Source organism: Anoplopoma fimbria, chromosome 18 (assembly GCF_027596085.1).
Source record: "Anoplopoma fimbria isolate UVic2021 breed Golden Eagle Sablefish chromosome 18, Afim_UVic_2022, whole genome shotgun sequence".
Classification (NCBI taxonomy): Eukaryota; Metazoa; Chordata; class Actinopteri; order Perciformes; family Anoplopomatidae; genus Anoplopoma; species Anoplopoma fimbria.
In genome coordinates, this window is record NC_072466.1 from 7,064,400 (window position 1) to 7,077,131 (window position 12,732).

General features: G+C 39.3%; 1 protein-coding gene across 1 annotated transcript; it reads left to right on the plus strand.

Annotated features, from left to right (window-relative positions):
• Window positions 1–224: 224 nt before the first annotated feature.
• On the plus strand, window positions 225–10,343 carry LOC129107005 (adenylate cyclase type 3-like). Its single transcript, XM_054618328.1, has 20 exons — window positions 225–875; window positions 1,701–1,850; window positions 2,919–3,055; window positions 3,175–3,286; window positions 4,403–4,530; window positions 4,882–5,040; window positions 5,125–5,284; window positions 5,910–6,017; window positions 6,209–6,288; window positions 6,383–6,544; window positions 6,735–6,822; window positions 7,129–7,245; window positions 7,892–8,163; window positions 8,316–8,397; window positions 8,616–8,774; window positions 9,086–9,232; window positions 9,337–9,453; window positions 9,573–9,699; window positions 9,799–9,923; window positions 10,055–10,343. The coding sequence occupies exons 1-20, from the start codon at window positions 225–227 to the stop codon at window positions 10,232–10,234; spliced, it is 3,261 nt and encodes a 1,086-aa protein (XP_054474303.1). The 3' UTR covers window positions 10,235–10,343.
• Window positions 10,344–12,732: the final 2,389 nt, after the last annotated feature.

Below are 12,732 nucleotides of genomic sequence, written 5' to 3' on the forward strand. Positions count from 1 at the left end.
CTAATCATTCAATCAACAACTTAGGATATATATATTTTTTTTGCAAACAATAAATAAAAGCATGTAAACAATGTAATTATCTCCAAAAGTTGCACAAAGATGGGACGCATCACTACTTTTTCATGGATTTTGGCATTTTGCGCACTTCAGGAATGAATGCACAACAGTATTACTTCATGAACAACTCCAAGGATTTCCTTTAACAAACAAACAAACAAACAAACATGTCTGTGAACCGGATCCATAGAACCGACACGGAGCAGTCTGCAGGGTTCTCGGTGCAGGTTCCCAGTGACCCGGGTCATGAGGTGGCCGTGCTCCAGTCGGGCTGCTGCGGCTGCCTACCCCGCACCGTGCGCCTCACCTTTGCGCCAGACTCACTGGAGAGGATTTACCAGAACTACTTTCGCCGACAGAGACAAGAGAACCTGCTCGTGTTGGCGGCGATCGCTGCCCTCTTCAACGGCTTCATCATCCTCATGTGCGCGGTGGTGTACACCCAGGACAAGCTGGCCATGGTGGTGGTGGCCGCAGTGGGGCTGGCTGCGGACACCGGGCTTTACGCGCTGTGCAGGCTGCAGAAGCTGCCCGCGTCCCCGGTGTTGCGCGGCGCGGTCCCGTACGTCCTGTGGCTGATGGTCAGCGTCCACGTGTTGTGTTACCTGGGTCTGAACTACGAGCGTGTCCCCCATGCCAGTGACGCCGTGGGCTGGCAGGCCTTTTTCAGTTTCTGCAGCTTTCTGACCCTCCCATTGGATCTGGTCCCGCTGCTGCTGCTCACAGCCATCTCCTGTGGGATCCACACCCTGGTGCTGGGGGTGAGCGTAGCGAGAAGGTTTGAGGATGACCTGCAGGGGCCCCTGCTGATGAGACAGGTAAATAATGGCCCTCAATGAAGGTCACACAGGTGTGGAAAGCAACATGGAAGAGTTGGTGTGTGCCTTGGATGTGTCCACACTTTATTATAGGGCAGTGGTCACAGGCCAAAGGTGTTGGGAACCACTGTTTTAGAGAATGGAGGTTATAAGACAGGTGAATATATGTTGGCTTTGTGTGACACCACACACAAAAACTAAATAAATTCCAAAGTGTTATGGAATTTACCATACTAGTTTTCCCAAAATAAAAGTGTGTTTCTCACAGTAACACGGCAAAATGAAGAAAACTGAATTTGGATCAATCATTATAAATTTGTTTTAAATTAATTTGGTCATAATACATTAATTGTATGATAATTATTCCAAATTAGTTTCCTTGATATTGTGACACTACATTCAGTGGCTTTACAATTGCCTTTGTGCATGTCAAAATGCATTTAAAGCCACAAGGTCTTACTAAATGCAGCATGTGAACCATGATCCACTAAAAGTAAAAATGTGAATTGGAGGCAAAAAAAAAGAACATTTGTATGAAACAATTTTGCTGGAGAATTTTCACTTGAATGCCTTTATTTTGAAAGGAAGTGCATCAGAACTGTTCTTCTCTTTGCAGCATTATCCTTTCTTTTTCTGAAAATTCAGAATATTGCTGAAAATGTTTTGAGGCTTAGTCTATCTGATTAATCTACTACAATGCCGAAATTAAAAGCTAATGTGCCAAATCCATGACTCATGCGCAGAGAATTATGGACTATAGTTACAAAGTGACAGTATGAGGAAACTAACAAACACCCAAAATAAACAAACACACATCCTCTTCAGCTCTCTGCCAACTTGATGCTGAGCCTGTGTGCAGCCACGGTGGGTGTGATGTCATATTACATGGCGGACAGGAAGTACAGAACAGCCTTTTTGGAGGCCCGTCAGTCACTAGGGGTCAAACTCACGCTGGAGGAGCAGAGCACTGAGCAGGTAACACACACATACACACATACACACATACACACAATCACAGGTATACTTTGCTTAATGAGATAATACCTTTCCTTATTTGGAGCAAATACACACATACACATAATACACAAACACACCTGTGAGGTAGAACATCCTGTGCTGCCTAATTACTGTGTGTTTTGCTCAGCTCGAGGATAATAGGTTGATTAGCGAGACTTGTTTTCACCTACGGAGCCACCATCAGGGACCTGACACAATACGGTCAGCTTGAGCTCTGTGACAACAGAACCTGTACTAAAAAGATGGGAAGATATGATTTGATATTTTTAAAGTATATTTATTGTATTTGATTATAGCTCTTAGTTTTCCTCCTCATTAATCTTCTTTAGTTTTGCTATTTCTATTTCTTTCCTTTTACAGCTACCTTTCTCAATATTGAAAATGCTGTTTATGTTAAATGTTTGTGTAGGTTAATTGTCTTAATTGACTAGTATGTAGGCTGTCATTTGTTTCTCTCAAATATTAGTGATGGAAGGTTTGGGCTCCAATGAAATATTGATTGAATTGAAATTTTGAATAAACTGACAAAGATACAGTGCTTCCTCACAGCCATTTTACGCTATTATGTATTTATTTTCATGCCACATGGGTGCCAGTATTTGACATTTTATGGTAATCCATAACTTTAACCGTCTCCACCCTTTATTTTTATTCATTTAGTTCTTTTATTGGAATTTCTCTCGCTTTCTTTTCATTCTTTCCATGATTTTGACAACTTGGGGAAAAGAGAGCAGACCTGTGTGAGTTGTTTATAGACGGGTGGAAAAGATGGTTAATAATGGTGGATATGTAGATGAGGATAGAGAGACAAAAGGAGAATCGGTATAATTCCCAAATTGCCTTTAAATTGGGGTGCTTGGTAGAAGACGTGAAGACCCAGCCAACCAGTTGACAGGATCTTTTGAGAATTAGTCTACCGCCTCAGTCTTGCTATGCACACACATAATACACATGGGACAAATGTATTCTTCTTTCAGCACTGAACATGACAAAGTCTCACCGTGCTCCAACTATGTCTCCATGTAGGAGGAACTTTTGCTGTCCATCCTGCCCAAACATATTGCTGATGAGATGCTGCAGGGCATGAAGACCCAGGCCGATCAGAATGAGGTCCAGCAGCAGCAGTTCAACACCATGTACATGTACCGCCATGAAAACGTCAGGTCGGGATCACAAAATCAGCGTTTCTTTTTTGGGGGGGGGCTTTCATGATTTCATTGTTGTTGGGAGGTTTTTACAGCTTGTTAAATGTAACATTGCAACCTCTTCACTTCTGTTTCAGTATCTTGTTTGCTGACATAGTGGGCTTCACCCAGTTGTCCTCATCCTGTAGCGCCCATGAGCTCGTAAAGCTGCTTAATGAGCTGTTCGCCCGCTTCGATAAACTGGCAGAAGTGAGTGACTGTTTTTCTGTGTCTCCGTTGTAGTTCACTGTATTCATTGTACTCTCGATGTCACTGGTGGACTCCGAGATAAATAGGACGCCCATATTGTTTATAAAACATGATGAAGTGCCCCTAAGGATGGCCTTCCAGTGGAGAAAATGGGATGAAGTTCCCTCTAGGCTGGTCCTCTAGTGGAGAAAACATTATGAAGTGTCCCTAAGGATGGCCTTCTAGTGGAGAAATTGGGATGAAGTTCCCTCTAGGCTGGCCCTCTAGTGGAGAAAACATTATGAAGTGTACTCTAGGATGCTCTTCTCGTGGAGAAATTGGGATGAAGTTCCCTATAGGGTGGCCCTCTAGTGGAGAAAATGTGAGGAAGTGCCCTCTAGGATGTTTTAGCAGTGGAAGAAATGGGATGAAGTGCCCTCTAGGATGCCCTTCCAGTGGATAAAACGGGATGGAGTGCCCTCTAGGATGCTCTTGCAGTGCAGAAAACAGGATGAATTGCCCTCTAGGATGCCCTTCCAGTGGAGAAAAGGGGATGAAGTTCCCTTTAGGAGGCTCTTCCAGTGGAAAAAACGGGATGAAGTGTACTCTAGGATGCCCTTCTAGTCGAGAAATTGGGATGAAGTTCCCTATAGGGTGGCCCTCTAGTGGAGAAAACATGAGGAAGCGCCCTCTAGGATGCTTTAGCAGTGGAAAAAATGGGATGAAGTGTACTCTAAGATGCCCTTCCAGTGGAGAAAACGGGATGAATTGCCCTCTAGGATTCTCTTGCATTGGAAAAAACGGGATGAAGTGCCCTCTAGGATGCCCTTCCAGTGGAGAAAAGGGGATGAAGTTCCCTTTAGGAGGCTCTTCCAGAGGAAAAAACAGGAGTAAATGTCCAGTCCTCTCAGACAGCCTAAATCCATCACTGCTCCATCTTCTTGTTTATTTTCCTTGATTTAATTTGAAGACAATATATTGTTCGGAATAGTGTTGGTAGGAGAACTGGTAATGTTTTATAGCTTTGATGTAGCTGATATATCATTTCCCATGGTTTTACATTTATAATTCTGTTTTTCTAGATATATGTTGAGACACTTAATTTGAATAGGCACAACTTCTCTCACTCTCTTGCAGGATCATCACCAACTGAGGATCAAGATCCTCGGAGACTGTTACTATTGTATCTGTGGTCTTCCTGACTTCAGGGATGACCACGCTGCCTGCTCCATAATGATGGGCCTAGCGATGGTAGACGCCATCTCGTGAGTAGGGATTTTGATTTCACAAAAAAATACAACATAAATATGATGAAAGACATTAAAACAAAGACATATGCAAAGGAGAAGGAAAGGGTTGGTGATGATGTAGAGGTGGTATCATGATCAGTTTATTTGTATTTATTGTGTATGAGACAACAGGGAATCACAAAAAAAGATTTACACAAGAAATAAGTATAAAGGAAAGCAAGAAGTGAAGAGTTAGGACAAAGGTGGGCCAACAATTCAAAGATAGGAGAGTAACAAAGACAAACTTGTATATTTGAATATGGATTAAGCCAAGGACACATTAACAAAAGATACAACAGAGATCCTCAGCTTTCCCTCTTGCTTCAGGTACGTGCGAGAGAAGACCAAAACTGAAGTGGACATGCGAGTGGGCGTTCACACGGGCACCGTGCTGGGAGGAGTGCTCGGGCAGAAGAGGTGGCAGTTTGACGTTTGGTCCACAGATGTCACTGTAGCCAATAAGATGGAATCCGGGGGGATTCCTGGGTGAGAACAACTTATTTCACTGTCAAAGTGAGCACCCAAATTCTGTCAGGCACTTTATTTCAAGAGGTTTCTTGTGCTACACAGGAGGGTGCATATCTCCCAGACCACCAAGGACAGTCTGCACGGGGAGTTTGAACTGGAGCCGGGGGAGGGAGGAGAGAGGTGCGAGTACCTGATGGAGAAAGGCATCGACACTTACTTAGTTCTAGTGTCTAAACCGGAGGAGAATGGGCTCAGTGGAGATGTGAGTTACTACTTGCTTTCATGGAAATTATGGTTTTATTTACCAAAAGCATTGTTTCTTTCAGATCATTCGTTTTTCAACTCACAAACATAAACTTTGCTTGAATCAATAGTACACAACACTACGTTAAATATAATGTATTTCCTGTTTTTATAGCTGAGTTTTTATTCCTCCGCGCCGCCAAAAGGCCTTGACTGGGGGGATTTATGTTTTGGGATTGTCAATTCTTGTGAACGCAAAATTTCAGGAACACTTTGAGGGAATTTCTTCAAATTTTATGTAAATTTAAGAATGAACTGATTTGATTTTGGTGGTCAAAGGTCAATATCACAGTGACTTCAAGTCAGTACCATTCTTGTGATATGTTAATGACGCATTGAGCAAATTTCTTCAAATTTGGAACAAACCTCCACCTTCACTCAATGATGAACTGATTAGAATTTGTCACTGTGACCGTTTTTTGGCCTTTACTCAATAATTCACATGGTAATTATGACAATTGTGATGGACAGACAAGGATGTAAACTGCAACCTGACTGGCTTGTGGAGGCATACAACTGCAAGGTGGTGATTCTTGTTATTTTAATTACATTAACAGATGTTTTCCCTGCTTCTTCGCCCTCAGAAACCAGGCACATTGTCCAACAGAAATTCAAACCAGTTAATCAACACTACAGTAACAAATGGGAACGGAGCCTTTTCCCAATCCACGCCCACTGAGTCTAAACAGGAGGTGAATTATAATAAATGTCTTTAATTAAATGTCAACTTTAAACGTATCAGTATATTAATATCATGAGTATATTGATACCCATACATAGAAACATGCACATATTTCTCAATTCCATTAAATGCACAGACATTAATTGAAAATTAGGAGCCTCGTTAATCCTACCAATCCAATCTCTCTTTTTATGTTGACAGCATAAGAATAAGGTGGTTGAGGAACAAGTGATCAACAGACGTTTGCAGCAGGAGCTGCTGGAAAGAGAAACTCAGCAAATGTAAGAAAATCAGACAAATAAAAAAAAAGATAACAAAATCAGAGAATGATGATTTCAAAGTTGGAGGGATAACTTCTCTCTATGTTCCTCACAGAATGAAGGATCACCAGATCCACCCTCTGTCGTTGCGTTTTGTGGACGGGAAGTTGGAGGAGCACTACTCCTCAGAGAAGGAGAAGCGAAGCGGAGCGGCCTTCTGCTGCTGCATCATAGTGCTCTTCTTCAATACAGCAATGGAGGTCTTAATAGACCCACTGTGAGTTCACATATATTACTTTGTCTTACAACCTCTCCTTATTAACATAAAAATGTACTTAGAAAATAACATATAATAATACACATACATTTAAATGCTCCTTGGACATCTGTGAATTAATATATGAACCAATAATTCCTTGCAAATGGCAAAGCTGGAAATTGACTGAAGTTGTGTGTTCTTGTTCCAGGTTGGCTGTGAACTATGTGACTCTCGCAATAGGAGAGGTGTTGTTGCTTATCCTCGCGGTGTGCTCCCTGGCTTCCATCTTTCCCAGGGTGAGGAAGGAGAAATAGTTTCCATGGTTATGTCGAAGGGAAACAGAATTTATATTACCTTATTTATTTATTCATTTCTATGTCTTTGATCAGTGCTCTCCCAACTTTTTGGGCTCAAGAACAACACTTTTAACCATTTCTGATGCAGATGTTTTTTTTTATTTTCAATGAGTCGAAATTCTCTGAAAAATTGGGCTAAAAGGCATAAACAAATTTGGAAAATTGTATTTGTGACATGATCCTGATGGAATCTTTTTAAAGTATAAATAGACTTTACATTAAGTAAAACATTTTTCCTTGTCATAGATGTTCTCTAAGAGGCTGGTGTCTTTCTCGGTGTGGATTGATCGCACACGGTGGGCCAGGAACACATGGGCCATGGCGGCCATATTTGTTCTTACCATGGCTGTGATCGCTGACATGGTACGACATGTTATAACTCTCCCACATTGTGAGCGTGTTTGTGTGTGTCTCTATATACACTGTATTGTAGTTTTATTACACAAAATCATCATATTAATGCAAAAAACTATATATATCGTATCACCCAACCCAAGCGTGTGTGCGTGTCTTCCCATTTGTGTGTTTCTACTTTGTCCTCATCAAACCATCATTGCCTTTTATGTGTCTGACTACATGTTCCCAGTGGGGTCCATTAGCTGTCTGTCTCGCTGCCTGCTGGCTTATTTGTCACAGGGCCCACAGGGAGCAGCCTGTTAAACACACCGCTGCTTTCCGAGGTCTGACAGGAATAGAGGACGCTAAAGTGAACATTCATTTTTTTCTGTCTTAGCTGGCATGTGGAGGAGACGGGCACAGTGGGACAAAAATGCTTGGAGAGAAAAAGTAGTCCTACTGTCCATATTGTTGCCATTGTAACAGCGTTATTGTGACTATATAGTTTATATAGTATATTTAATGTTAATAGGAAACAACAGTTCACACTAAATATGCCAGAATTAAACACATTTAAATTTGTTTCAACACGTCATGTCCTATCTATTAATACTGGGCTATATAAGAGATGTTAAGTGCAAATGATTCATGCCCTTCGTCTCTGATATCGCAGCTGAGCTGTGTTCCTCCGTCCTTTCGAGTCACCAACGGCACCTTTGGCCCCGTGTTGGAGTCACTCAGTGACCGAGGCTGTGCAGAGAGTCCAAAGCACTTCAGCTTCATGGCTGTGATGTCACTCATCGCCACCGCCATGTTGGTGCAGGTCAGCCACCTGATCAAACTGGGCCTCATGGTGCTGGTCGTCACAGCAACTGGGGCTGTCAATATCTACAGCTGGCGGGACTTATATGACCTGTACGACTACATACAGTTCTCCTCATACAGGTGAGAAAGGGGTAAAGCAGATCAATAAATGTTGTGTTTTTATTGAAAATACTTCAATAAGTAAGCATGTAAAGAACAATTATGCTATATTTAGTTGTTTTTTTGTTTTTAAAATAAATTTGTAAGTCCAGTATACATTATTCTGCCTCTAGAACATCCATAGTGCCGTCCAAGTACCTCATGACCGTGATGATCATTGTCATGATGATTGGCTTCTACCTCTTTGCCCGCCATGTGAGTCACTGTCTCCCATACTACCGCACTGTATCACACTTTAATGACCCACAACTTGTCTTCTACAGCCTTTAAAGTCAGAACCTACAGAGGAAAGCTTCCTGAAACAGGGCAAAGCAATCATCAAATTTCTATAATGGGTTTTCCTTTTTCTGCAAATAACTTCCTCACTTTATCTAAATATTGTATATTTCACTCCCTCGGGAATGTGTGTGTAGTTGGAGCGTCAGTCCAGGAAGCTGTTCCTGTGGAAGATGAGTGTGCATGACCAGAAGGAGAGGGTGTTTGAGATGAGACGGTGGAACGAAGCGCTGGTCACCAACATGCTGCCGGAGCACGTGGCCAAGCACTTCTTAGGCACTAAAAAGAGAGATGAGGTACATATGAGCGTGTGCCAAGTTACAGTGTGATGTAGGAATGTGGATGTCTGGGTGGCAGTGAGAAATGTGAGAGAGAGTGAGAAATGTCAGGAAGGAGGAGGAGAAAGGTCATGATCCTGTTTTAAAGCCTGTACCGCATCACAATACAATCCATTGCATACCAGTGCCATCTTGTGGTGTATTTTAAAATTACAAATCAAAGCTTTCCTCTGGTTGCTCTAATAATCAGCGTAAAAAACATGATTAGTAAATAATAAATATAGCAATATAAAATCAGAGCAAACTAACATGTCATTTGTCATTTGTAGGACCTGTACAGCCAGTCTTACAGTGAAACAGGTGTGATGTTTGCTTCCATCCCCAACTTTTCTGATTTCTACACTGAAGAGGGCATCAACAACGGAGGCCTCGAGTGTCTCAGGATTCTAAATGAAATCATCTCCGACTTTGACAGCGTGAGTCCCAGCGTCGTTTGTACAGCTTGTAGTCGACATATTGAGACACAGCTCCCAGGTATTAAATACCCAATTAACTAACTGATGCCCGCTTCGTCCAACAGTTACTAGACAGGGAGGAGTTCCGCTGCATCACTAAGATCAAGACAATAGGCAGCACCTACATGGCCGCATCAGGACTCAACCCAGAGAGCAACACAAACGTATACAGCAACGGCAAGGTGTGACACATTCAAACGGTTTAAATCTAATAAATATACCTCGTAATAACCTGTTGTACTATTGTATCTTTACTTGTGATGATGATAGTAACTGTGAAAGTTGTATCGTTGCTCCACAGCCAGAGGACCGGTCCGTGGTCGAGAGCTGGCAGCACCTCTCTGACCTGGCAGACTTCGCCTTGGCCATGAAAGTCACCCTCAACAACCTCAACAAACAGTCCTTCAACAACTTCATGCTCCGGATCGGTCAGTGTGTGTTTGTGTTGTTGTATGTGAGCACATTTAGCAAGCATGTGTGTGTGTGTGTGTGTGTGTGTGTCATGTTTCCATGTTGATCCCCTTCAGGTCTGAATAAAGGCGGAGTTTTGGCTGGAGTGATAGGAGCACGTAAACCTCACTATGATATCTGGGGCAACTCAGTCAATGTGGCCAGCAGAATGGAGTCCACCGGAGTGATGGGAAACATCCAGGTAGCACAGACACAAAAATGCACATACAACACTCTTAAATGTATCCTGTTTATTTATTTCATGCTCATTGTCAACTTCAAATTTCTGATTTAACCATCTTCTTTAAATGTTCTGTCCTGCTCTGCCCTCAGGTGGTAGAGGACTGCTACGACATCTTGAAGGAGTTTGGCTTCCGCTTCATCCGAAGAGGGCCCATATTTGTCAAAGGGAAAGGGGAGCTGCTTACCTTCTTCTTGAAAGGAAAAGACCAACCCAGTAGCAATGGTGGTCCAGTGACCACTGCTCTTCCACACCAAGTCACTGACCTTTGAATACTCACACCTGCAGAAAAGCCGTTAATGAAAAGATAAGCCTGGGCATAATGTCCACTCTGCATATTTTCTCTCATATTAAACAGGTTACTTAAATAGATCTTTTCGATAAGTTCTGTAGCGATGTAAAGCAAATGGAAGTAGACCAACACAATAAAATAATACTATTATAAGAATCACAACTGTGAAATACCATTTCATCCACAAAGCAGTTCAATAAGATAAACTAATTCTGTACAGTTGTACATAATTCACAAATACAGTTGACAATTTCACAGAGCTCCTGCAATGAGAATAACAAGCTTGGGACAGACATATAAAGTACTTTCCTTTTTTTATCAATTTTTTTTGCTTGTTTAAGCTCTGGTTTGTTTAATAATGTAGCTTCATCACACTGTATTTATTCTGTCTTAATAAAAAATGTTTGAATGTTTTTGAGATTACTTTTCAGATCTTGCAGTCTTGAGAATTATACTAATAAAGAGAAAAAATCTAAGTTATATCTTAAGTAATGATGTCACAGTCACTTATTATATGTCCAGTTGAATTTTGTTGTAAAAATAGGAATTAATCTTGTTAAATCTTGCTAACCAAATGTCACATGCTGACAGTTAGCATTGTTGGTATGCTAATGTTACTACTCTATTACCATGCTAAGGGTATGAACTGTTACAAGACAAAAGCAGGTCAACAGTGCTGGAACAGTGATCTAATCATAAATACAATGGAGGTCCCTGGCCAGTTGTTTTATTCTTGGAGATAATACCTTTTGGGCAACATGATTTATTGAATTATGAGCGGTTTAGTTAAAAATGTAAAAGTTGAAGAAATTCAATATTAAGTTAAGATGTTTTTTTTATTTTATTTAAAATTCCGGATATATTAAAGCCAAGTCTCTGGAGGCATTGAAATTAATTTAAATGTGATGTTACAGTACCAGTCAAAAGTCTGGACACACCTTCTCATTCAATGTTTTTTCTTTATTTATTTTTTTCTACATTGTAGATTAATATTGAAGACATCCAAACTATGAAGGAACACATATGGAATTATGTGGTAAACAAACAAATGCTCAACAAACCAGAATATGTTTTATATTTTAGATTCTTCAAAGTAGCTGAATGAGAAGGTGTGTCCACACTTTTGACTGGTACTGTATATAAAAAAAACTATACTTATTCTTGGAGATAATATAATAATAATATTGAATTATGAGCGGTTTAGTTAAAAATGTAAAAGTTGAAGTTTTTAAATTAAACCAGCTTTTAGCCAAATATATATATAAAAAAAACTATACTTATTCTTGGAGATAATATAATAATAATATTGAGTTAAAAATGTAAAAGTTGGTTTTTAGTTAAAAATATATTTAAAAAAAACTATACTTATTCTTTGGTAAAAATTGAAGTTTTTAAATTAAACCAGCTTTTAGCCAAATATATATATATAAAAAACTATACTTATTCTTGGAGATAATACATTTTGGGCAACATGATTTATTGAATTATGAGCGGTTTAGTTAAAAATGTAAAAGTTGAAGAAATTCAATATTAATATTAAGACGTTTTTTTTTTATTTAAAATTCCGGATATATTAAAGCCAAGTCTCTGACGGCATTGAAATGAATTTTAATGTGATGTTACAGTACCAGTCAAAAGCTTGGACACACCTTCTCATTCAATGGTTTTTCTTTATTTATTTTTTCTACATTGTAGATTAATATTGAAGACATCCAAACTATGAAGGAACACATATGTAATTATGTGGTAAACAAACAAATGCTCAACTAACCAGAATATGTTTTATATTTTAGATTCGTCAAAGTAGTTGAATGAGAAGGTCCAAACTTTTGACTGGTACTGTATATAAAAAAAACTATATTTATTCTTGGAGAAAATACATTTTGTGCAACATGATTTATTGAATTATGAGTGATTTAGTTAAAAATGTAAAAGTTGAAGTTTTTAAATTAAACCAGCTTTTAGCCAAATATATATTAAAAAAACTATACTTATTCTCGGAGATAATATCATAATAATATTGAATTAAGAGTGGTTTAGTTAAAAATGTAAAAGTTGAAGTTTTTAAATTAAGCCAACTTTTAGCCAAATATATAAAAAAAAACAAAAAAACTATACTTTTTCTTGGAGATAATATGATAAAAATAATATTGAATTAGATCTTTTAGACATATATATTTAACTCAAAAAAACCCTTATCTTGCGGTTTAGTTAAAAATGTAAAAGTTGAAGTTTTTAAATTAAGCCAACTTTTAATATATATTAAAAAAACTATACTTATTCTTGGAGATAATATAATAATAATATTGAATTACAATGAATTATAATGTAAAAATTGAAGAAATTCAACATCAAGTTAAGACGTTTTGTTTTTTGTTTTTTTTATTTAAAATTCCGTATATATTAAAGCCAAGTCTCTGACGGCATTGAAATTAATTTTAATGTGATGTTACAGTACCAGTCAAAAGTTTGGACACA

Bases quoted from the DNA above. Each gene is read 5' to 3' on its own strand.
- LOC129107005 (XM_054618328.1), top strand. From the start codon at position 225: ATGTCTGTGAACCGGATCCATAGAACCGACACGGAGCAGTCTGCAGGG. The intron at 3,287-4,402 runs GTGAGTGACTGT...ACTCTCTTGCAG, and splicing joins GCTTCGATAAACTGGCAGAA to GATCATCACCAACTGAGGAT. The intron at 4,531-4,881 runs GTGAGTAGGGAT...CTCTTGCTTCAG, and splicing joins GCGATGGTAGACGCCATCTC to GTACGTGCGAGAGAAGACCA.